The 26,736-nt window shown below is 33.4% G+C and overlaps 2 protein-coding genes and 1 long non-coding RNA gene across 7 annotated transcripts; 1 reads left to right on the forward strand and 2 right to left on the reverse strand.

The window, feature by feature from the left end:
• Positions 1-1,031: 1,031 nt before the first annotated feature.
• LOC100185903 (protein FAM160B1) lies at positions 1,032-11,267 on the reverse strand. Its single transcript, XM_002121500.3, has 14 exons — positions 10,965-11,267; positions 10,287-10,400; positions 9,134-9,270; positions 7,319-7,490; positions 6,661-6,896; positions 6,104-6,296; positions 5,762-5,953; positions 5,443-5,620; positions 5,039-5,158; positions 4,485-4,599; positions 3,787-3,926; positions 3,144-3,331; positions 2,170-2,302; positions 1,032-1,620 (listed from the first exon to the last, which is right to left on the reverse strand). Exons 1-14 carry the CDS (start codon positions 11,100-11,102, stop codon positions 1,451-1,453), a joined length of 2,226 nt encoding a protein of 741 aa, XP_002121536.1. The 5' UTR covers positions 11,103-11,267; the 3' UTR covers positions 1,032-1,450.
• Positions 11,268-12,377: 1,110 nt separating this feature from the next.
• On the reverse strand, positions 12,378-26,240 carry LOC100181186. Of its 5 annotated transcripts, none has more exons than XM_026840143.1 (15): positions 25,614-26,238; positions 24,156-24,312; positions 23,566-23,747; positions 23,239-23,417; positions 20,674-20,754; positions 20,551-20,618; positions 20,270-20,327; positions 19,995-20,172; positions 17,324-19,448; positions 16,520-16,707; positions 15,446-15,930; positions 15,009-15,117; positions 14,629-14,833; positions 14,171-14,263; positions 12,378-14,060 (listed from the first exon to the last, which is right to left on the reverse strand). In XM_026840143.1, the coding sequence occupies exons 2-15, from the start codon at positions 24,190-24,192 to the stop codon at positions 12,925-12,927; spliced, it is 5,124 nt and encodes a 1,707-aa protein (XP_026695944.1). In that variant the 5' UTR covers positions 24,193-24,312; positions 25,614-26,238; the 3' UTR covers positions 12,378-12,924. The 5 variants fall into 5 exon arrangements, with proteins under 5 accessions (XP_026695944.1, XP_002120342.1, XP_026695945.1 ...); XM_002120306.4 differs by having other exon boundaries at positions 20,551-20,609; positions 25,614-26,237; XM_026840144.1 differs by lacking the exon at positions 25,614-26,238 and adding an exon at positions 25,248-25,320.
• LOC113475685 lies at positions 21,762-22,632 on the forward strand. The gene is made up of 2 exons (XR_003397432.1): positions 21,762-22,153; positions 22,364-22,632. It is a non-coding gene; the product is annotated as an uncharacterized LOC113475685 (long non-coding RNA).
• Positions 26,241-26,736: the final 496 nt, after the last annotated feature.

Below are 26,736 nucleotides of genomic sequence, written 5' to 3' on the forward strand. Positions count from 1 at the left end.
AAGTAGGATATTGGAACTAAACAAGGTTTTGCGTATTTTAAAGTTATTTTACTTGAACTCACTTGAATTGTTATGTTATAGAACTCTTCAACAGTATGATTACGACTTTAGAAAACGCGCGCCCTGATTTCTCTTGTTAAATATTTGAAAAAATATGTTAAGTAGAAACAGTTTTTTAACAGATAAAAAAAGTAAGGTGCTAATTTTAAATGCTTGCCTAATTATGGTAAAGCCGATGAAACTTTGCAGTTTGCAAGTGTGAACGATTGAACTATAGTTTCATAGATATTCATGTCTTGCCCAAGGACACATATGCCACGTTAAGACAACAGTTGTTAAAACACTTTTATTATAAAAAAGAAAGAAAGTTTGGGATAAAAGGCGTGACCGTTACACCCTACAGACGATACAATGTCAAAATTAAGTAAATAACTTTCAATTAAACATATATATTTAAGTTCTAATTGAAAGAAAAGTGTCTTGCCCAATGACACATGCGCCCACAATGGTAGCAGCGAGGGGTCTTGAATCCATCACCTAGCTGTCGGTTAGAGGCAGCCGCGCTAAACAACTTTGCTATGGCGACGGACATGTAATGAACGTGACTTACTTTATCCTCGCGTGACCGGAAAAACAACAGTCGTTATCACACGGGTTTAACACCTCATTCCAGCTTACGAGTTATCTATGTTACTTTGTGGGTGATTATTTTTTGGGGATTTTTTATGTATGGCTGATAATTTAGACAACCCATTAGTGACCAAACTGTGTTGGAGCAATTGCCGCTAAGTGTCTTGCCCAATGACACATACGCCCACAATGGTAGCAGCGTCGAGCCTTGAACCCATTACCTCTTGGTTTCAGGGAAGCGCGCTAACCACTATACCACGGCCCCATCATACTTGACAATCTGGACTCAGCATTTACAGATTTTATCAAGTGGCCTATTATCGTTAACGTGCCATGCAAGAATAAATAGTTTCAAACCTGGGTACCGGAGAAAAACTCCTTTTTTTTCAAAATAAACTGGCTCGCATTGAATAATATTTATTTATAAATAAGCTTACACCAGTTGAAAGCAAAATAGCGATCTTATGATATAAATCTAAGCAGTTGGCAGAGTCATATACACCGTAGTTAGTGATCTTGTCACTTTAATGAAATATTTGACCTTACATGGTCCTAAGTAATTACAGGTCAGTAAATAAAATAAACATTGATTGCACACACACTTTGTGGTCAACTTAATGACCACTGACTGTATACATTCAACATGATTTGCGATAAAATTGTTCATTTGGCGCCATGACAATTGCAATTAAGCATAGAATGCTTATATTACATAACCAAGACGTCCAGTGAGAACACTCCAGTGAAACCAGACCACTTAAATTGAGTCAACAAGAAAACATAAAACTTTAAAATCTGATAAATATATAATGTAAAACCATCATAAGCCTTGCACTGCTACAGCATGATGCTTTACAAAAGCAATGGCAGCCAATTCTTTACAAAACTCTTCTAGTACAATTGTTCCTTCAAGGAAAGTTTTATGAGTGTCAATGTCATTGTTGGTGACGACACCTTGTGCCACACCAATGTGAGGTGCCATGTGCGAACCTGGTCATGTCAAATTACAACTTGTTAAATGAATGAATTTAGTAAGAAATAATCCACTGATTGCTAGAGAGAACTTAAGCTAACATTTTCATTTTTTTTCTTTTCGTAGAAAAATACATATACAGTTTTTATATTTGTGAACTTACTGTCCGCCATAAAACATATTTTTTTTAAAGAAAAATTAAAATTGATTTTATTTCTGGCAACCGCATCAAACATTAAATTTAGTTCCCGTAAACCACCAGAAATATATTTACCACATTGGTCCACATATATGTATATATAATATATTATACATGATTGGGTTTTAAAGCCACAAATTTTAATCAATCAGTTACATACAGTTTTTTACATGACCCGATTTTCAACTAGTATGTACCACAATTCGGTTGTGGCACAATTTCACCTGAAATAAAACTGCTTTGGTATTTAAACCAACTTGCAGTCTTATAATCCCCCCTCCATCCTGATGTTTTATTTAAGGAGAATCAGCAATTACACTTCGCGTCTATCTGAACCAAGGTTAAGTTTATAAAATAATGAAGATACCTTTCTGATGATGAGGAGCAACATGATCTTCATCATTATATCCTCCTGCTGCCAACTTCCTCCTCGCGACGATCAATCGATTCTTAAAGTTTGGAATATGGTTCATCCGATGCAGGATTTGTTCGACCACCATCTGCATCATATACTTGTATTAAAACTTGTGAAAGTATTTTACTCGCTACCGCGTCTTTCCTTGCCCTACTTGTAATTATCAATTTTGTTGTGTCATGTTGTATGCAGTCACAACACAATGTAGTTGTAGTTACTTTGATATAATGTTTACTTTGGACAGTGATGTATCATTACTGTTATTCGTTTGTATATATACATAGTTTTAATTTGTTAAATCTGAAAAATAAGTAAAACTATCAAGCGTATATTATTTTTTTGTCAGAATTATTATAAGTTTAATAAAGTCAATTTGAAAGATAAATTTTCATACAGGATTTTATAATCTTTAATTTAGGTCGCCTTTATCAGGGTAAAAAGACAGTACAGGAATATAAGTATTCGTTTTTTTTTACGTTGCTGCAGCCATACCTTCACAGCAAGTTAAAGGTTAATATATGATCTGGGTGAGAGGTTAAACACATGTGCACAAAATAAATTTGTTGGTAAGTTACACATTTTTTTAACATATGGTGCTAACCGTGATATACTAAATTAGGGGTGATAGACACCCGTGTTGTCAGGGGAACAGTCTAATTGGTATAGAACATTTCCTTTTAAAATCAAGTGTAACTTTTTATAAGTCTTGAAATCGATAGTCACCAACTCGTTCATTATAAGACAGTGATGGAAAAAGATTTTGTGTAAATATATCAAAAAACATTTGGTAAGCACTTAAGCAGAATTTAAGGTTATATAAGATTTGTATAAACAGTAAAAAAGAGAAAAATAATACACATGTTTAAAAACCACTAAATTTTATGTATACTGTAGTTTTAATGCAAAAATATTACAAGATAAATCACCTGAACAACGGTGTACATCGACCTCGCTTGAGGGCGTAGTTGTGTGAGTGGGTTGATGAATAGTTCGTGCATGAGCGGGTGTGGCATCAAACATAATCGAGATGCAATTGAAGTAACAACTAAATTCACTGAATATTGTTGAGATAAAACCTTGGACAATTTGTTCAGAAGCATTCGAAGAAAGGGACCTAAACACAAATGTAAAAGGTTAAAAAATTATATAGTAGGTGGGGGGAGATGGGACAACTATTAAAAATATTTTCTCGTCTCATTTTGTAGTAAACAAAGAACATTTAAGGAAATCTAAAACTGTTTCCTCATGACTGCCATAAGCCATTGTTAATTGTTTAAAACACGATAAGGATATTTAGATATTATATGTTCAAGGTGTCCCATCTTTCCCTACTCTACTATACTGTGTTACAGTTTTAACAAAAGTTTTTAACATTTAAGGTCAATTTAGTTAAGGCAATCCGATTGATCAGTTTGCCATTTATTGAACCCTTAGTATGTGAGGCACCTGCAGTGTAAAAGTTGTAAAACCACCCTGTTATAAATCCAAATGTTTCCATCAGCATTGATTTTATGTAGAAAACAATTGACCAAACATATCAGTTATAATATATTTGATTGACATGATCACCTTCATCATAATTAGTAACAGCTTCACAACGTTCGGCTGGTTCAAGTTTATTGTCACTTAATTTTGGCCAATTAAAACCACGGCAGTTCAAACAAACATCTTTATACATCCGATGAGCTTCACGCAAGTAACCATCATACCTGAGGTAAATAAGATTTTTCAAATAGAAACTGACAAAAAACAGTTGTACATGTTAATATTATGTAATGCAACTTTTGTGTAACAATGATTTGTTTTTGTTAATAACCATTTTAGTAATGTAATGATATATATACTACGTATGCTACTTAGCTAAAACAATGTTTCACTAAGTGATGCTGAAACATCTACCTATAGATGGTTTATATACAAAGTTTACAAACTAATGCCTAACTATGCTAAACTAGAATGTGCTCCCTCTCAGTGCTTTCTCTTTTATTCTGTCAAACTCTTGTGTGCTTTTTCTCACTCGTACTGGTTTGATTTTACTTTCTTTCTCAACCCTGTCCCATCGTTCATGCTTATCACTTTGCATATTCATTTTCACAATTAATCTTTCTTATTTATTACTTTCCTTTAAAATAACTTTTTTAACCATCATTATGCAGCAATTTATAAGGTAGAGTAGATACTCCAACCCCAACCCGCGATGAAACGTAATTCACTCATTTTAGCTTTTTTTTAAATCAACACGATTAACAAATAGTTAAGTCACAAACCCTGAGTCATCATCGTTAACTTGCGTTGATTTTGCTGAGTCAGGTATAGAAGCGAGGAAACAATTAACTGCACGTTGAACTTGTGTTTTGGGATTGTTTGCTTCAACTCCATTATCTAATGTTAAAATTAAATAAGTAACATGTTTGTTTAAAACAATTTTATTTGACATTCAATAATAAGTACAATGATTGCATATATACTTATTTATAGCAATTTGACATGATGGTGTAAAAACATTAAAAACTACTTCCTGTTGCATCTATGAGCGAAACAATTAACCTAAACATAAAATTTATTCTCAAAACAAGTAATTTAACAAAGAATGATTTGATCTCTTCCATTAAAAACCATTGATGTCGATCTTATTCGTGGCAAGGTTATCAAACTAGTATTTAACAATCTGCATTTCTAAAGCAAAAATATGCATCAAATAAATTGCTTTATATTCATTCGAACAAAGTTTGAAAAAGTGTTTTAGAATCAATTTATTTAATACAATTATAAAGTTTATTAATAAAATAGAAATGTTTTGGTAACACAACAATGTAATCACCTGCCACAATATCACTGTTAGAACGATGTTGTCTTGACTTTGTAGTTGGTGTTCCTTCATCTAAACCTGGCTCTAAATCCCATTCTAAATCGTCGGAATCAGTTTGTACAACAATATTTCCTGTGTGGAAAGATGTTGGGTTTATAAAACGCAAGATAATGTTAGCAGCAGAAGGGGATTGCATAAATTAAACAATATGCATTTAATTTCTATTTTTCTTATACCAAACCATACTCATTTTTAGCAACATAATTTATATTTGTAGCAATTAACTTGAGGTTGAAGTTGATTTTACATTTTCATAAAAGTCAATTTCAATTCATATATAAATGTGATAAATTATGAAAGCTAATGGCACAAGGGTGAAATCAAATTTTACTAGAACACTTTATTAGTTTATTTACCTGGATTGTTGGCATGGTAACTCTTGTCTTTTAAAAATCTCAAAACCAACCAATCAAGTGCTTCAGGTGCTCGCTTCCCAATAATAGCCTCAAACAGTCTTAAAGTAACCACTGATATTTCATCAGAGAAATGATCGCATCGTTCCAATAATCGGGGTAATAAGTGCTTGCTACCGTCCTGTTTATATTGTTTAATATATTAATACTACATTATACAATTGATAGTGTGATAGATAAGAAACGAATTAAAAAGATTTTCTTGATTAAATTTCTTTTTTTTTCTGTTGGAAAAACTATTTATTACAGATTATTTATTCACCTGTTCATCGTTAAAAACAACAAATTTGATCATTTCCCGCATAAGTGGCGGAGATCGAACCATCGTGAACAACTTAGTGAGGACAGATGAAGTTGTGAGAGCAGCTCGTTCATCCGCCTGCAGGAGAGGACCAAGGAGTGTCTTTTGAAAGAAATTTTCTACGATTGACTGGGCAATGTAATCACTGCATCCCTGCATTGAATAAATAAATCGAACTTAATGATTACAAAGAATGTTTACATACTTTAAACTAAAATGGTTTGATATTTGAATAAGGAACTTTGCCTAATAATGAAAATGTCTGCTGTAAATGCAAGTTAATTATTTTTTTCTTATGATTACCTGATATGCTTCAATAATCAACTGGTCACAATAATCAAACCATGATAAAAATGAGACAAGAGCCCTCTTTCCATTAAAATTCCTTATATCACCGTATGTATAGTTGTGTGTGTCAAGTCCCCACTTTGCATTCACACAATCTATGTCAGATGGATCAAGTGATGTTGGAAGTGAAGTAAATAATCCTGTTAACCTGTGTATTGTTGAAAGTTGTTACATCTTATAAGCATATTGCCAGCTCAAAGAAATCAGTAGGAGGGAGTTGTTGCTGTACTCCTCAAGTCCATACTATACGCCAGTGTGTTAATTTTGTCAACTATTATGAATGCAATTTGTAACTGTTTAAATGCAAGTACACATTGCAGTTTAAATAACATGACTGTGCCTAATCATATAAAATACTGTGTATTAGAATTAAAAGTTTAAAAGACTGACAAACATTTAAATTCAGCCACCAAAATATAATTTAGGAAATAATTTAGTAAACACAAATCATTGCCAGACAAGTTTTAAAATGGTGGTAAAAGTACCTTGCTGTAAGTAAATTAAAAATCTACCTTGAATTAAGCAACGGACACAATGCTGTGTCTTTCACTGTAGCACTCACTGCTGCCTCGTGTGGCATAGAAACCAGAAGTAAAAGACCTTCACAAGCTTTCACAGCTACCCTGCTATCTTCCGATCTTGACAAATTTAACAAAGAATCAACCAGATCATAACTTTCTCTTTTCAACTGTTGACTGTGAGCAGGTTCCGCGTTTTGTTTTTGTTCATTAGATGCTGGATTTGTTTTCTGAAATTAACTTTTTGTTTAGGAATAATGACAATAAATGCACAAAACAAGCAACAATTACAATAAACATACACTGTAGCAAAGTTAACAATGTAAAAACAATGAAGGTGACAAGCTGATAAACATAAAAACAACACAAGAACTTATTAGGCAAAATGGAAACAATATGTTTTCTGCAGTTTCAAATAATCAGAACTTCTTACATTTTTTCCAACAGCATTTTGTGATGTAAGAAATTAAGAATTCTTATTATTGGACCAACTGGGAGTTCATAAAAGCTGTTAAATAAGCAAACCTGAACATAACTATCAGAATATTACAATAGAGTCTCATGGGAATACAACAAAAAGTTGTTAATAAGTTGATATAAAGTATCTTAGTTTAACATACAGGTAATATAAAATTTTCTATAAACATCATACCATGTGTTGAGTGTTGTTCGATGAATCATTGGCATTGTTTCTAAGAAAGAAATGCAGTAGATGCGGTTCATGTTTCAGTCTCGCACAAACTGTACATAGAAACGATATTTCCTCAGTTTCAGTTGGAGCAGCCTGTACTTCACCGCACACTCGAACTAAATGAGATACTGGCCTGTTTGATGAAGGAATGGTTAGTGTCGCAACACAACTTCTATCATACCCAATGTTAAACTTATACTGTACAGAAATGTGAGGCAGAAACAATCTGGCTTAAACTTTGTATACTACCCTGGAGACTAATGAAGGCAATTTGCTGTCAAGTATCAGCATGTGTATCTTAGTTTATTGTCCATGTGCGTCGTAGTTTAGCCTTCACATGCGTCCGAGTTTGACCTTTCCTTACGGTTTAGTTTAAGGTTCCTGTGTGTCCTAGTTTCGTTTAAACACAACACCTTTCTAAGAACATTTATGTTTCCTAAGAACATGCAGACCAACAAACTATTCTCTATTATACCTTGCAATATCTTGAATACAGGTATTTATGTAGCATTCTCCTACCACCTACATTACTAAAGGCTCCAGGCGAAAAAGTTGGATGGCCTGATAATTTATGCAACACAAACTTGGCATTGCCTTTCTCATAGTTACGTGTGAAATAAATGCAATTTGCCTATTAAACAGGGCAACAGGCGGTAATGAACAACCTGAATATGTTCCAGAAGTAGCACTGCTGCATATTTATGATGTTTTCCTCAGCCAAGCAGCATGTTTTTTACATAATAGTAGGGATTTACCCCTGGATTCATTGCATCATAATAGCTATTGTTTGAACCTGGCAATTGATTACGACATAATGCAATTCACACGGCGATTATTTGCGTCATAATATCGATTGTTCCCTTGATTACTTAGCCTGCAGGTGCTTAATATACATTTTCACGTATGCGCAGAATTAAAGTATAGATATGTTTGCTAAGAATAATTTGTACGGGCGTAAAGCAATGCCTTGCGATTGTTTGGTGTAAACCTAATAAGTTGCTCGCATACCACCTGGGAGACCTACGCGTACCACAGTTTGGGAACCTCTGCGCTATAGTGACAAATACCGGTATGGGTATCGGTAAAAGCTTAAACTAATAGTATGAAAAAAATTTATATCGGTCGGTCTATAAAATTTTTGCTAAGTTGATGTTCGTGTTGCTAAAAACGCTACGAAACAAGTTATTTATCACTTTTTAAATACTTGCCAATATAACCGTTACTTCAAAAGTTATATTTTGATATGTGATCTATATGCCATCTATAATACATTGTAAGATTCATCATTAAAATACTGAACTTACGTTGACACGTGCAACAAGTGGAACTATAATGCCACTTATTTAAACAACTTATGATATTACATAAACTCAAGTTAAGAATCCCAACTGATGTTGTTGCATTACTCCACAACATCACAGCCTGTTACACGTCTTATTTAGGTTTGTAGCGTTTGTGTTTAAATTCTAGGAATTTTGCACCCAATTTTACTACTTCTATGTTTGTAAACTATCATAGAGTCAGCAACTGCTGATACAAATAAAAACCATTTCTCAGCAAGTCTTCAGTGTTATAAATGGACACAATGTTGCACTTTAGGAACCATTTTATAGAACCTATTGAAATAGGCTTTGCTATTTGAACTAGTTACACATTATGATACAGTTGAAGCCATTACAGTACACGTATTAAAATCACACCAACTATATTCCATTTCTTGTGAAATTATAATTATGCTTGATAGATAATATTCAAATATGAAGAAACAAGACTCACCTGTGCACGTTTATGTGGGGTAATAATGGTTGACGGATTTTACCAAGCAAGTGTTTGAAAAATATTAAAACTTGTTGTTTCATTCCTGGGGGACAGTCAGCTTTACCAAGTGTGTAAAGTGTCTCTAATATCTTGTGCTATGTAGAAAAGAAATACAGTTATTAAAACAACTTCTTAATTTGATAAATGAGCACTGAAAACGAGTAAAAAATTAATACGCCTACTACAATAAATAAATTTACAATTTGGCTTTAAAATCCGGATTTAATAATTTGTAAGCACATCACATATATTATGTTTGGCAGAGCTATGATTGGATGAAGTGTTGATGATGTAACAATCAAATAGGAACAAATAAAATGCCTCGATGTTCAACCAATCAACAACAATTGAGTACAGTGCATTGAGTCGACTGATCATGTTTATGTGAGCAGGGAGAATGGTTTAATCATCTCTATCTCTTTGGACTACATACAGACTTACATAATATCTTCCAAGAAGTACAAAAAGCTTAAGCGCCAATACTAGTGGTTCAGTAAAAGATTTTCACTTTAGATGTAAATTTCTTTTGGCATATTCCTAACATGTATATTACAATTTTCACCGACGCAACCAGTGCGTTTAAAAGGTGACTGTCATACTTGCGTCAAGTCAAGGCTAAACTCCTAAGTGTTAAAAATGACCATTTTATTGGTTGCACACAAAAATACTTGTTCTAATTGATGAGATGAATTAAAACTAATATTAATAATAGTAACACGCACCTAAAAGTAAACAGATAAAATATTGGTGAAAGTTATATATTATATTTATCATGGATAATCTAATGGTTATTTATGTTATAATACCATTGATAACCTACTCGATTGTTAAATTGTTCATAAGAACTATGTTTTAATTGCTTCCAATTGACATTTTGCTGCCAACTTACTGATAGCGTCGCTAATTAAAATTCAGATACTACAATTAATTCACAACAAAAATTTTACAAAAACTTTACATATTGGGTGGAAGCTAATAAAACACGATGGTAGAGAACAATCTCGTTTTTGATGTAACAATAATAGTTTATTAAAGTCATTATTACCAATTTACCGTCTCAATATAATTCTATAAATTTAATTGCTTTCACAAATATATCATCCAAGCATACCTGCAATAAATACTCCATGCACGGCCCAGTGTCTCCCGCCTCACGCTCATTTTCCTCTTGAACTAAAATCTGCAACATTTGCTTGAGATGCGAAGGTATGTTGCTGTCAGTTACCTAGTTTTAAAAGCGGGACGGTAATTCATGTTAAACAAACTTTGTGAAAACAATGCCAATGACTTATCTTTATTACACGGGTGTTCCATTTCATACACCTTGTGCCAGCTTTTAAGTTACCAAGTATGCTACTTGGTAAATGATGATTTTTAATTTTTTTTTCTGTTTTTAGGTATAGCGCCATAAAAGAACATATTTTGTTTTTTTCATAAATGCAAACATTATCCATATTTCTTCGACTGCAAAGTAATGTCGCCATCAATTTAAATTTGTTAGGCATGCACTTTTTTAGGAGCATATTAGCTCAGCATATGCTTCCATATAAATTCAGACCAATATTATAATAAAATGACCAATATGATTGTTAGATCCCACAATACGGCAAAAACAATAAGATGGGCCTATGTTATGACTGTGCCCAACAAAATTTCTTCAACCTTTTTTTTTCTAACCAAAATTCACCCGAAAAGCACCCATTTTAACACTTTATTTGTATTTTATACAAAATGTACATATAATATGACATATTATTCATATGTAATTAATATACATAAATATATTTACGGGAGTTTTGTCATCTGTGTTTTCTATGTAAAAATTGGTGACAGATTTCCAATGATAAACAAAATCTTCATGAAGAGGAGCATCCGGTGCGAGGGCATCCACAGCTTGTTGTAGGATGGTTGTGAATTTGTTAAACATATTTACTCATACACTCGCTCCAGATTCAAATCGTCTGGATAATACTAATCAACTGCTATTCAAGTTTAATAACTTGAATGTTCGGTTTTAATAGAATCAATCAGTAAAATCACCATAAATACATAAATGCTTCTGTAAAGTACCGTACATTACATACCAGATCATAAAATATATAAAAAAATAATCAAACATTACCGTAGACCCACAAGAGTATAAAACTGAAACTTACTTAAACCTGGTCTCTTGCTATTCCAACTAGATTCAAAAGCAAAATGTAGAATGAACAATTCGACAATAACAATAAGGTGCTATCTTTTTCTGCTTATGGTGTTTTCGCACTACTAATCCTTCAGCTGGTGGCCACCTGAAATTTTGGTTTCAAAATGTTGGCCACCAGCTAAAGGATTACCCACTACTACTAGCATGTGTCTAAACAAATGAGAAGCAATATTGGAGCGAATTGTTGTCGTTCTTAGTATTATCTGTGATATACTGCACTTTATTATTACGAGCTGCAACCCGGAAATATTACTGTTGGAGCGTTTTATCGACAAAAAAAGTTTAATTTTCGCTCTGCTTCTATAGTCTTAAGTTTACGTATCATGGGCGAAAAAAAATTTGACAGAAACCAAACCAAATAATAGAATCGTCAATCGACCCAACCAACAAAACATTGCTAAACGTATTGTGCGAAAACCAGAGCCATAGAAATTTTACGACTTTGGCGAAACGACCAGTGTAAAAATCACTCCAAATTAGTGTTTTCGGCAGATATAAAATTTTCGTTAATGATCTTTACCTAAGCTTTTGATCCTACTCAAATTTACTACTTAATATAGTGTCGTGATATATTCATTCCAACTGATAATATTTGTACCAGGCGCTACTGCGCATGCGCCGCCACTGCATATGCGCCGCCACTGCATATGCGCCCAAGCTATGGTCGGATCAAATACACTGACCATCCGATCCAAATTTATTACGACCTTCCGTTGAAAACGTTCCAGACACGACGTTTCCACGTTGAAACTCAGGTTTTCGTTTTAAACTCAGCAGAACTAAGTTGAGTATGTTATTTGCTGGAAAAGCAAATTCTACTAACAAACTTATTTTAATTAATTTACCAACACTTTTTTAAACCGAATGGCCTGCATACCATAGTATGGCTTACATACCATACCTTTCTCATCCATCGTAAAATTTCTTGGAAAAGTATGATTTGTAATACAAACTGAATATTTGCCTCAGTTGATCAAAATTGACAAATGCAAAATATATTCTTTGTCTTTGCTTTGTAATACGAAAATTCAATTCCGAAGAGTTTACAACTACCATGTTCTTATAACAAAAATAACTTTTAATGAAAAGATAAGTGCTTGTACTTGTGTATTGAAACTACTCAGCAACGATAAACAGAAATTACACATTTTGACACAACATGATTGCTACTGCACTAACGAAACATTCCCAATTCTAATCCCCATCCTTATTTGTAACACTTCGTAAAAGCTAACAAACGAATATCTTAACAAGATTGGCAAAATTTAACAAATGTTATAGGCTACAAACCATAAGTAAATAGAAAAAATCAATAGTCAGGAGCTTTACAACAAGAGCACATTACTCTGTCAAACTGATACCCACAAAACATAGCGCCAGATAAAAATCGTGATCTGTTGTAACTTAATGTTGAAATACAATACATATAATCAAAGATATACTTTTATGTATAAAATAATTTAAAGACAACAAAAAAATGAGAGCAGCAAAACACAAACATTAGAAACTTCATTGCTGTTTGTCAGTGAGAAGAGGAATGCAACTATAAATTTGTGATGCTTGAATTAGATGCAACCATAACAGGTTGCTTAGGTGGAGAAATCAAATTTGGATCCACAAGTGTGACGGTGTGCTCACATTTTCTTGTGTTATGTCTTATCAGTGGTTTATGGTCAGTAACAGAGTTTTCTGGGAGTGTAGTTGCTACAGTTGTTGTATCTTGCATCGTAACAGCAGAGTCTGTGGTGTTCAATTCTACAGATTTTTCCAAAGTTGCAAGTGATGGATCTTTAGTTAACTGTATGTAGGCAGTCGGTTTCTCAGATTGGTTTGAATTACGTGCGTTCTCTGAAAGACTCCTGTGTGAGGGTATATGGATGTTTCTATCGTGAATGTCTGATACCGTAAGGCGAGGTAGGCCTAGTCTACCCAATGAACCAAGCCTGCCTACCACAACATGCTGTGTATTATTTAAACTGGGACTTATTCGTCTGCAAAATAGCATGTTTGACGTTTGACCACCTACTCCGCTATACACAGAGTTTTGTGGAATTGGTGGTGGGACATCTGGTCCAGCAGAACTCTGGTTCCAGTGAACTGTTCCACTTTTTGACCCTGTTGGCGCAGAGTGATTACCACTTATAGTGGGCGATGATGTTGTTGGGATTGTATCTTCCTTTAGAATGGGCAGTCCTTTATGCTTGCTACTTGGTGAGAACATAAGTGTACCCGATGATCCAGAAAGTACTGGAGGAATAACTAATGATGAATTTCGAGCTCTGTTGGTATTTTTAACTGTACTTGTTATTGTTGGTGTAAGATTAGGACGGTTGAGTTGTTCCACTATCTGCTTCAACTTGTCATGTTCATCAACTAATGTTTGTATCCTTGATTGGTTGGATGTGTTGATCATGATGGTGGATGAACAGGTAGATACTGATGTGGAAGTGACTTGGTTGGTTGATGTGGCGTTGGTCATCGTCAAATCATTGCTACTAAACACCAAGGTATTGTTTGTAGGACTGGTTAACGTGATGCTTTGTAGTTGATTGTTATTTATCTGGTAATTCCTGTTGCTGGTTGTTACTGGTGAACTTACATTCATATTCCTTGTCTGGTTGTTCTTGAGTAAGATAGATTTTGACTGAGTGGTCGTGGTAGTGGGTTTTTTAACACTTGCTAAAATATAGAAAATGTAAAAAACTAAAAAAAGATGTGTTGTGAATAAATTTTATGCAATTTATGTTGTTAATAGATAATTTAAATTAATATAATAAACATATACCCACATTGTTGAGTGATAATGGTGTTTGTGACATTAGGTGGATATACAGTGGTGTTGATGGTTTGTTTAGATGGCGCCATATTTGCACACGTGGCAACTGTAAAGTGTAATGAATTTAATTTAAAGCAGAAACCCAAGTTGGTAGTGCTCTTAAAGAATAAATAGATACATTATTTATAGACACAGCATTTTATAGATTACCCATAAAAATGTTGCCAGAAAATAAACATGAAGGGTGTTGGTAATTAAGCTGTAAAACAACTCAATTACAAGTGATAGATATTAGATAACTTCTCAAAAATAGAAAGTCGACATTAATGTTATACAAGTATATAACAGCCCTTTGTGTCTTTGGATTAAACATGAAATTAGTTGACAAACGAATGATGGGGTTCTGGTTTAACAAGGATATTCAAGGAAACAAAATACACAAAGATTTTTTTTTAAGTGAATTCTGCTTACTTCCTGCTTGTGAACCGTTGAGTATGATCAACTGCTGTGGACAAGCACCGGTCATTACAGTTGAGTTCCGTATTGGAATAACTGTACCAACGTTACTTGTCAAGTTGTGTGCAGGTACCGCGAATGCAAGACCCATGCTCTGGCTCATATTGTTACCAGGACGTACATATGCATTGACTGGTATAAGTACCATGCTTTGATTGTTCTGTAGAAAGTGAATTGTATAAAGCTCTGCTTATGTTATTTCCTATGAACTTAAGGGCTCAGAACAGTCGTTTTAACGCAGTTGATATGAATTATTTAAAAATAAACTATAAACTATTAATGTAGTGTCGTAGTGGGAGTTTACACATCAAATATTTTGATAAGATAAAATTTACATTTGACAGTTTCCCCGTGGTACATACAACATTACTCGGCATAATATGAGGCTGTACTCGAACAGTAGGTGTCAATGCAACCACCGGTTGTGCCACAGGAATGATGTTACTGAAAGAAAACAAGATACATTTATATTTGTGAATTGTGGTATCGATTTTAAAAAGCCGCTAAAAAGCTCTATCGGAATCAAATACAACCCAAATTCAAACTGGTAGTATGTTGTATTGTTTATTTAAAATATATTTGTTAGTGTTACATAAATAAGTTATGATTACATCATTAAATGCCAGAACTTAGAGCATTAAATTTAAAATTATTTGTAATGAAGTAGTAGGGTTGATAAACAGATTATTCACAACTGACAAGTAATATAATAGATTATTATTCAAGAAAACATGCGATTGTGAAAATAAAGAAATAAGAGACAATAATGTACCTGTGAACTGCTTGGTTATAACGGATCTTCTTTCCAATTGCACGTTGTTTATCTATCTTCGATTTTACTGCACTTTGCACATGTGTTAATACCGCAACAGAAGAATTAACAGAACTTGATTGCTTTGTACATGAAGTGCTTGTTTCTTGCTTTACCATGTTTTGTTTTCTTGTTGTTTTTAATTTTGATCGTTTTATTGTCTGTTTAGTGTTTTTCTGTTTTGCCTTTGTATTTAATTGTTGTGTGTGTGGTAGCACTTTCATTGGCTGAGCAGATAATTTAAACTTTGTATTGTCTAATGCTATTAATTGTGATGTCATAATTGAAGTTGGTTTGGATGAGGTAACATTATGTGATGAACATCGGGTGTCTCCAGCGCAACATATCGTTTCAAAGGGTAAAGATTTTGAGGATTCTGTACAATTTTCCATGTTAGATGTGGTTGATTGAGATGTATTGTAATCAAATGATTGGTTCTCAATTTCCTGTGCAGGAAAAATATATTGTTAGCCCAATAACCACAAACTGAAATAAAATAAAATAGGCTACCAACACTGACAAATGAGAAAAACAAACTAATCACTAAGTTATTTACCAACATAAACACTCTTGTACTTTTAGGTCTCTAACATTTCTAATCCAAAGCTGGAAACAGAAATGCCATTTTCATACAGACGTGGTAAACGAAAGCACAAGAAGTTTTTTTGAGCGTAAGAATTTTATAACTGCAAAATATATTCTGCTGAGTTGCTTTGTAACCATGTTTTGACTGCACACAGAAATTTTCTTAAAGTCAAAATAAATTTTGATACGTAATGGGAGCAGGTACGAGAACATTTTAGAGGAAAATGTGAATGTTTCTTCATCGACGATTGAGAGCAGACACATGCACCATTATGAAACATTGTAAAATATTTCTGTTAAAAAGTAAAATTTCGGTGCGTACATCGAGTGTAAACATTCTGTATCCCGATGTGGTATATGCATACACATATTAGTGTGACTAATTGTTACGCATTGCATACAAAAACAACATAGACAACATAGACATCCAAATACAATGCAAAACATTACCTGTGAGATTTCCTTAGCAAGTATACTTGTATATTCATCAGCATTCATGGTGTGCATACGATTACTACGTGTGGTGGGGATATGGTTGTCTGTTTCATCTTGTAAACTCCGGATGACTCCTTCTAACTCATGAAGATCATCAGCAAAGGAGGAATCAAGTGAAGAGGAAACATCACCCAGATCAACATCTAAAAATAAATTGTAAAAAAAAAAACTTTTCATATTTCTGAATTTAAATTTAAAGAAAACATTATTTTACTACAAAAAGTGGGACAGCACAGCAGTCTGTGCTCGTTTCTGACTGATTGGGTTTTAAATGCCAGACAAATTTTAACTAAAACAAGATATTTAACATGTTTATACCAGTGTTTCTCAACCATTTGATACTGCCAAACTATTAAAAATATAAATCCCTTTTAATAAGCAGCAACCTGGGTATTAAAGGAAGTATTGGAAATAGATTTTATATTTATGCCTACATAAGCGAAATAAATAGTAAAATAGGCCAACTGCTGTTACAGTTGGCCTAGTAAACTAACCACAAACCACTGTGCAATAGATTATTTACAAATATAACGCCTAAAAATCCAAAATCCACATAAATACACATTTTCTAATAACATCATTCAACATCTTCAAAAATTAAATTACAGTTATGTATCAACTTTCCAAAGAACAAATGTCTAATAGATTGTTTTCTGCTAGTACAAACACCTGCATTTTCAGCGAAGTGCACAAGCTTTTAAGCTCGAGCTTGGCATATCCCTACAAAAGAAAAAAAACAATAAATTCTACAAAATTTACCTGCAGTGCTGGTAAACTGAGGTGTTGACCATTTACTTTCTGAGTAAATTTCACTGGTGGTTGGGGTTAGAAACATAGAATTTAATAATTCTGGTTCCTCTTGTGTTTGAACTGAAGGTGAATCAAGATTATTCTGCATGTAGATGTTATCCAAGTCACCACGTGTTGATAATATATCATCAACTTCATGGTTTGATGAGAAAAATACGTTGCTTTCATTTAAATCATCGAATGGCAATCTGTCAATGTTTAGTTTCCCTGCATTATCCGAATGCACCGCACTTGCAAGCATGAGCGCGTTGTCAAGCACCTCACTGCTGTGTCCAAATCCCTTGAACATTTCATCATCCAGTAGCTGTGACTCATCTAGGAGACTGTCAAACATACCTGATGTACTGTCTTCGTTGGTTAACCCGTCAACATCGATTTTATCAACAGTATCTTGATGGTGGTTATATTTTGAACAGTGTGCAGTTGACTTCGAACTAACATTATACTTTACATTGGCAAGATTCATTTTAAGTTTCTCTGCATGATACCCGTCACCAGTGTTGTTATCATCAATGTTAACCAATTCCATTTCTTCTTTTACCTTATTATTAAAAGCTCCGTTTTTGGCTTTGCCGCGTTTGTTTCTTCGCTTTTTCCTTTTACTTAAAGGAGGAAGCTTAGTTTTCTTTCTGGGTCGAATAACAACCGGGTCTGGATTGATATCCGCAACCACTTTCATTCCTTGATCTAACTTATATAACAGTTGATGTTCGGAGTGCCAAATATGATTGTGGCAATACGGAGAGAGTGGCAAGGCAGTATTGGGGCAAGTGTCACCATTTCTATCACTTAGAGCGCATGTGTCAGGTTTCTTGGAACAAATCCCCCTTCTTCGAGAACAAGAAACTGGTTTTGTTCCAAGCTTTCTCAAAACGCTGGCGGTTTCGTTTACATCGGATTGCATTGACTGAGTCAAAAGTTGAATCGATTTTTTCTCTTCTTTTAAGAGTTTCTGCCAATGTTTTGTTGCAGTGTCCAGTTTTTCACAATAAAACCTAATGTGTTTAGAATGTTTTTCATTTATTTCATCAGTGTTAGTGGCAGATTCATTATACAAGTTGAGAGTTGACAGCATCCAAAAGTCAGCACTGGCTTCAAAATTGCCACTTTTTAACGAGCTTTTTAATTTCCTAATTACCTTTGACATTTTTGCAGAACCACATTTGCATTTACACAATTGCTTGTGTTTTATCAGACTTTTCTGCGTTTTCTGCTTTAATTTTTGGATGTCTCGTTTATAACTTTTCTTGCAAGTGCAGAAGCTGATATTTCTCTCCTCATGGAACAAGTCCGGAAAAAGAGATTTTTGTCTCAAATGTTTTTCATTTTGCAAATCAACGTACTCCTGTAACTGAGGACATCTAACTTTAAACTTGTCAGAAGTGAACATAGGGTTCATAGGAATGGACACCGAAGGCAATACTGCTTGCATGGGTGTGGGTTTTACTTTGGCCAGTTTTACCGACTTGGTTTGCGACACACTTTCCTTCTTTAACTTACTCTCACTCTTTTTTTTTGTAGACACCGAGTGACGAATTGAGGCAAGTGCCTTTGACACTTGCTTATCAAGTTCTACTGAAGAAAGGCCTCGTAAGAAGTTGGTTGACGATGTTTCATTCTTCTTTCGTTTTTTGCTTTGTACATTTTCCACTATTTCACTTGTAGGACGTTTCACACCAGTCTCAGCCTTAACTAAAGAACTTTGGGTGTCATTCTCTTTTGAATTTAATGTTTTTAAAACACTGGCTGTGTTTTGACGAGTTGTAGAAGATGGAACGTGGTTAACTGGTAACATCTTTGTGGGTTTGTGACAAACAGCTGAACTTTGGTTTGATAAATTGGATGGTTTTGTGTTTTGGTTGCAATAAGTTGTTCTGCATGTTGCATCAGATGAATTATGAAGTGGGCTTTGTATTGTTGCTACTGTCACGCCAAGAGAGTTAAGTAACTCAATCTGTTGTTTTGATGTCAGTTTGTCATGATTTTGATTGAGCAGATCAACCACAGCCTGCAACACATCACCATCCATTGCCATTGCTGGATGCTTCGGTCTTGACAAGACTTTTGGTGTCACCTGTGAAGAAATTGACAGACTTTAGCTGAGGGCTCTTGTTATTGCCTAGTAAGTTACATTTATTTATCACAAGCCATATCTTGGTATCACATTTTTAATAAACAGAGTCGCAGGTAGTAAACCTTGGGCACCCTCGTATATATTTGCCAATAATCAGTAAACATTTAAAAATAATAAATTAGATTTGTTCATAGGATGTCTGACTATTACTGTCTGCTGCATCTCCTGCATGCAAAATAGAAAATACAATTCAATACATTTGTAAAATATACACAGTCAGTAGCGCACCCAGAAGGGGGAATTAAGGGAAGCGGATTTAATTCCACGGTCAGAACCTCGAACCCCATTACAAGATGCTATGTTACACAGCTCTATTACTTAACAAAGTTAGGTAACATGGCCAAAAACTGCTCCCCCTTTGTTCCCATCTTGGTGCTTCACTCTACATTTTACTCAAAATTTTACTCAAGTTTTAAGTTAGAACAAATTTGCTTTGTTATAAATCAGCACAATAGAATAAGAATTATTTTTAGCAGCTCAACTTACTGATATCGTGGGATTTGAAAAATTATTCTGATAAGAACAAAGTCCGGCAGTTGAAGAAGTTTGATTCATTGCAGCTTGCTGATTTTTTATTTTAACAATTTTCCCCTCATTTCTAGGGTCAACATGTTGTGTTTGGTAACCACTATCTGATAAATCAATACCAGCTCTGCTGATTGAACTGTGGGTCAAATAATAAAAATTAAAGATTTTATAAAATCTATACATACACAAATACATATATATATATATGTATTGCTACAGTGCTGCCTGCTTACCTGTTAAAATAGGGAATGTCATTCAAGCTGTTCAAAGTAATAGAAGGGGATTCATTGTCTGCACGGAGAAAGTTAACAATTTTAACTGTTTGTTATCCAAATAGTGGAACAGATAAAAACATATTTTAGCCGTAAAACCAGTTTGACTGTATTTTTGTTTTGCTGTTAGTATATGAAACAACACAGTAGCGATGAAACTACTATGCAACATGCATACATTTGACAATTGTACTGATTAATCAACAATACAAAATATAGCAAAGATTTTGTACAAAACTTACCATCTAATGTTTGGTAGCTTAGCTTGGTAACACATGAAGATTGAGTTGTCACTTTGTTGCTGTGATAACTTGTAAATGTTAGGAAAATATCAAATATCAAATAAGAATAAAGTATTAACTTACGAAAATTTATCTGTTTTCTTTGTTTGTAAATCTCGAAATTCTGATGATGGACTTGTAAGATACAAATGTTTGCTGCAGTAACTGAATAAAAGAAATAAATATATATATATTTTACATACTTAAATTACAAAAATATGATATATATATATATATACATATATATCATAGGCCTACTGTTAATATATACCCCTACAAACTTGAAATTAAACAGAAATTATATTATGCGAATACTAATTATGGCTTATTGTGAAAGGTATGTATATAATCATGACTACGGTGGCCGAGTGTTGCCACACGTTTTTATCTCTTAACAATTTCGGCGCCATTGTATATATATATACGTTTTAATAACAATGGTCTTCGGTGCCAACATACGTATATATACATTTACCATTTTTCCGTTGTTACGAGTGCCGTGTTGCATTTAAGTCAATAGTACACCACATATTTAAACGTACAGTCAATCTGGGCTGCATTAAGACTAAATGTGAACGTCTGCTTTGAGATTACGTAATTTTTGAACAATCTGCTTGTAACCTTCTGATCAGCTGTATCTGACGTATACTTTACGCAATAATCCAATATTACTATTTTACAATGTTTTCGTGCTACTGCTGCTGCTGAAATAATTACGGATAATGGTTCAAACTTTAATGATATAGTGCAAGCTTTTGCTTAGAAATAGATGGCATATAAAGACTAACGTGCTCGATAAAAACATACCCTGACTGATACAAGTAATAACATTAACACACACAACAGGTATGCATAATATTGGATTTAAACTACAACAATGCGACTTCTTTACTATATTTTAAGAGGAGGGGTTCTAATTTTACAAAAAAACACACATTTTTTTAATTTTTTTTTAAATATCAAAATATCAAACCCAAACATACATATATATAGTAAAGTGGGGTAATAAAAAACAAGGGGGTACTAGGAGTAAGAAAGGACAACCCCCCTAGCGCACTCAAAATCACTTTTATCACAAACAGCTTTTGTGGGTAAAAAATACATTTATTTGGCTTATTTTATATCCTAACTGTTCTTCTAGGTGGTAATTATTTTTTTCGGTAAAACACAAATTACTAAATCAAACAAAAAATTGACCAAAAAAACTTTTTATGGGGTTTGGTAAACTTTTTTGTTAGAAGGCCTTTCGTGATAAATTTAATATGAATGCAGGTATTTGCTACATATTTAAGTACCTTGCTGCTGGTATATTTTAATTTTAAGTTTTACGAACATTTTATACCTTTTTCTCTTGTCTTTTTTACCCCAAATTCGCCTTATGGAAAGGGTTAAAAAAAGCAACTGTGTTTTTTTCTGCTTTTATTTTTTCTTCCCCAGCCAATATTAACTTTGTGGTAAAATTAATTTTAAAGGTAACCAATTATCAAAAACAGATATTTTACAGCTTTGCCTACATTTTCTGATAATGTAATTTATGTTTTGGGTTAAGACTGTTTAGTTACATGTCAATTTTATGGTTATGTTGCTGAATTTAGTTTAGATAAAGTCAAGATGTCATTTTAGATTTTCAAAAGCCTTTATAATTTAGTTAAATCAAGTATAATGCACAGATTACTTCATGTGCATTATGTAGGTTATGAAACTTATGGGCTTTGTTTTTGGTCTAATAAATGTTATTTGTGGGTAAGCTCATGTTTAAAAGGAACTACTGAAGTAAAAATGATAAATTATGAAAGAAAAGCTTTAGAACAAGGCTGTTAAAGTATGTAGGTGATATTTTGCTTTTGTGAAAAAAAGAGAAAAAGTTGAGGTTTCTGAAAAAATATAGACTACATAATACCCAAGTTGTATGACTAATATTTGTATTATTACCCTGTACTTCCATTATTAATTTATCTATTTTTAGATTAAGTTAAGTTGCTTTTGAAAACATTGTTTTTTATTGCCCCGCTAATGTTTTTTTTACCCGAAATCCTGAGTAATAAAAACAGCACAAAATTTCGAATAAAAGTTTAAGTAATCATAGAAATCCTACAATCTTTTTTGGACATCAAGGTATGATGAATACTGTTTCTCCAGAATAAAATTTATTTTTTTAAATTTATTACTTGGGGAGAAAATCGAAAGTTTATGTTTTCTGTTTTTATTACCCCACTTGAATATATATATTTCAAACTCAACACCTATGCATACATTGTGGGCTAAAAGAAAAAATATATTTATATACAATAAATATCAGTCATAACTTCTATTGTTTTAAATTAAAATTTATTGGAATAAAAACACAGCTATATTTTATACAAATCTCCTTTTAGAAAATATTTTATCAAGACTAGGACAGATTCAACATTACAGCAGTAAAACTTCTATTAGTATAAAATTATATAAATATATATATAAATCTATTCTTTTTAAATAAATTAAACTAAAAAAATGTAACTCCTATGAATTGTCTCAGTTCTGTTGTTAGCCTTTTACCAAGACCTTTAATTATTTTGATTCATATTTGCCTGTTGTATATAGTTTCCGCTTGTAACTTGCAACATTATTAAGACATTAGATTCAATACAACATATAAACAATGATTACCTTTTACCCAAGCCACGTTTTACATTAGCTGAGTTTGTACAGCGGCGGTTATCATAAGGAGAGACAAAGGAACAGATGGTGTTTTTGTGATAAATTCCTTTTATTTGTTCTTCAAGTAATGAAACATCAGTTAACTCTGACAGCAGCACAGGTTGATGGTGGCCAGTCACAATTGAGCTCTGTAATTTGCATTTTAAACAAAGGATATAAACAATGTCAAAATTCCAATCATATAATATTTATATCACAATAAGTGGTAACAACATATTATGTTCTTTCGATGTCATAGCTCAACCAAATGCTTTAATTAGTCTCAGATATACAAACCGAGGATTTGCTTGGACTTGAAGGAGATTTTTTAATCGAACTTCCACAAGGTGGTGATTGAACAACAAATGGAAGGCTGATAGAATCATCTAAACTGTTTGTCTCACCAAACAAACCGTGTAAAGATATGGGGATCTTGTTGATCTTTGAAGGGGAATCAACTTCATTTCCAGAAGCTGTTACTAAAGATATTGGAACGAAGATGTTTAAACAAAATGAAGTCATGCCAATATACATCCATATTATAACATGTATGTTTTAAGTTAAAGGTTGTTGGAGTATATATAAACAAATACTTGCACAACACTTTCCACTTTACCTACCCTAAAACATTGATATGTAACATATTTACATAATTGTTGTTAGGATATTTAAACATTAGATATTTATAGGCGATAACTAATGGAATTGGCTGTAAACGTAAAAGTTGATAAAATTTGTATTAAGTGCCACATTTATTCCTGGTTTATTTCCTATCTATTGTTTCACATTAATATAATCATCCTTAAGGGAACACACTGCCTAATAAAGTATTGTTTTATAAAAACAATAGATTTATAGTTGCATAACCAATATACAATAGCACATACCTTGAAAAGATTTAATGGGAGACTGATAAGGCAGCATTTTTGAGAAAAAACAAGGAATCTATCCTTTGTATTTCTACTCATTAGGTTGAACAATTGCAAGCCATGATACATTTCCTGACCTTCCAGATATAGCCGTTCATTTTTTAATCCAATGTTTCTAAACAAAGAAAACATTTGAATAACTGACTTAATTTTAAAAAACTGTAGCACAGGCAAGTAGAAAGTAATAAATTCAAGGGCATCAGTGAAGAATCTTTCTGTTAGTTAAATATTAGACTGATGAAAAGTTTTAAAGGTTGTAGGTTACGGGTGAGTGGTTATATTATGATTTAGTTGTTAGCATAGTTAACGTAAGAGGGGGGGGGGGGGGAAGTATAATTTTAAAATTTTGGTAGCTGGTAAAGAATTTTCCCCTACCTTATTTGCTAACCACTAACCACTAATACTTTTCACCAGCTTATTCTGATATGTACCAAAAGACTCTTCACCAGTGCCCTAATCTTAATTAAGAATATTAAACTTTTAATGTTTACCACGCTAAAACTATTTTTACGATTGCGACAATTCCAATGTAAGGTTAACGTTAAAATTCGTTTTACAACCTGACACGCTATAAATAGTTTAACTTGTAAACGATTGATCAGCAGAATTTACTTTACGTTTAACAAATACAGACTTAACATCACAACAGTTGCTCAAGCTTTAGCAATTTAGATTAGCCTGATAAACCAGAGTTCGGAAAACAATTGTTGGCGAAATGACCGCGCAACATACCATTTGTTTTATAGGAAATAAGCAAAAAAGACCGTATTATTTCATACAGTGCGTTTTAGTGGAACAAAATATTTTTAATAAACTTGGTAAAAAAAATGTTTGGCGAATAAAGTTGCAATTTTTGCTAGATTAATATTTTCACCAATTTCCAAACAATGGGGAGCACGATCAATCAAAAAATTACCATATTAAGAAAAATGTGATTACTAAATTAAATTTAAAAAAAAAGTTTTAAATTATGATTTAATCATAGACCGACATATTATTTGTGCAATAAAGAAGTTATTTCTTAAAAGTAAACGTAGTGCGGATGAACACCTTTATTTATGAAGATTGCCCAGAAAATATCACACACGCTTAATAGGGTGCCAGTTTAACAATTCACTTTAATGCAAAACAATAAAATGTAAAACTGTGTTCAAAAGTTAGAGAAAACGTTCCGATTATTTACCAACAGCTTCATTAGGCTTGAGTTTTACTACGCGGGTGAATATATAAGGCGAGATCCAATGAAAACGTAGAATTTCAACTACGTCACGCTCCTGTCTTGTTTTTATTTCTCTTTAACGTTGTTGAAAACCGGAGGTACCATGTCGGAATGGTGATAAAATATAACCAAATACCTTTGTAACTGGCCAATATTAATACTTTTAAACACTAAAATAAAATTAATATGCGACTTACCTGCGGCAACCATTAAGAGGCATCTTCCGCGGTCGTTTCGTCGAGTAGGCAGACATGATTTTCGCGAGAGGCGGTAAAAATTAAAAATATACAATGTATTTAAAATCCTGTGTTTTCATACTGAAATCGTTTTAGTAGTGCGACGATTTAATAATACCATCCCGAATGCATTTCTGGTTTCTGATCTATTCTCACAGCTTTCTGGCCTAAACCGAATGCCTGCTCAAGAGGAAAACTCTCCTTGTTAAAACCGCCTTCGTTCTCTTTCAGCAGACCGGCATACCCTTCGAGCGTCACAACCAACACTGACTAAGCGCAGCTGTAGTGGGCTGTTCTCGAACGTTTGAAAAACGCACTAATGGCGACTTTAAATGCTTGAAGTCGGCCATGTCTTAACACTTGTAAAAATAAAACAAATGGATAACTTGCCGGCATATTAATTTCGCAAACAAAGCATTTAGTTCACATACACGACCAATTCAAAGCTTTAGAAACATGCGTCATAATTCTGTAACTTGCTCATTATCAAGAGTGCCGCAAACGGCCGTGGAGAGTACTGCGGGTAAGCAACTATCCAATTCTTAAAATTATTATTGGGGGAGTTAAGAGCATCTGCTGTTCCTTTATGTACAAGACAGGTTTCTTCGAATAAAACAGTAACCGTATTTACATGATTTGCTAATACGGAAATTTGGCTGCGTCGCCACGCACTTGCTGTTCTATTACTTTTTGCAACGTAACGAAAATTCTCGCGTTTTTGCCTGCCTCGAATGTTCAAATAAAATGGCGGATTCGGGTCCAGACTGCTTTACGTCATTCCGGTGTACTGGATCTAAGAACAGTGAGTGAATGAGATTATCGCGTCGGGCATGATTGAAGATTCGAGACGCCATGTTTTTTAAATCGACTGCCGTGAGTTCTATCCTTTCAAGGCCTCTAATAAAATATTTCGAAACATATGTATTTTAGGTTTGCAATCGATTTTAGGCATAATAAAGGAAACATTTACATTTTTATTTATTGGCTGACTAAAATATATTTTCACACATTTTATAATAAAATCATCCAGAAAATAAACTTTTTAATTATCTTATTTGAATAAAAATATTTAATTATTTCAGGT

Source organism: Ciona intestinalis, unplaced genomic scaffold, assembly GCF_000224145.3.
Source record: "Ciona intestinalis unplaced genomic scaffold, KH HT001141.1, whole genome shotgun sequence".
Classification (NCBI taxonomy): domain Eukaryota; kingdom Metazoa; phylum Chordata; class Ascidiacea; order Phlebobranchia; family Cionidae; genus Ciona; species Ciona intestinalis.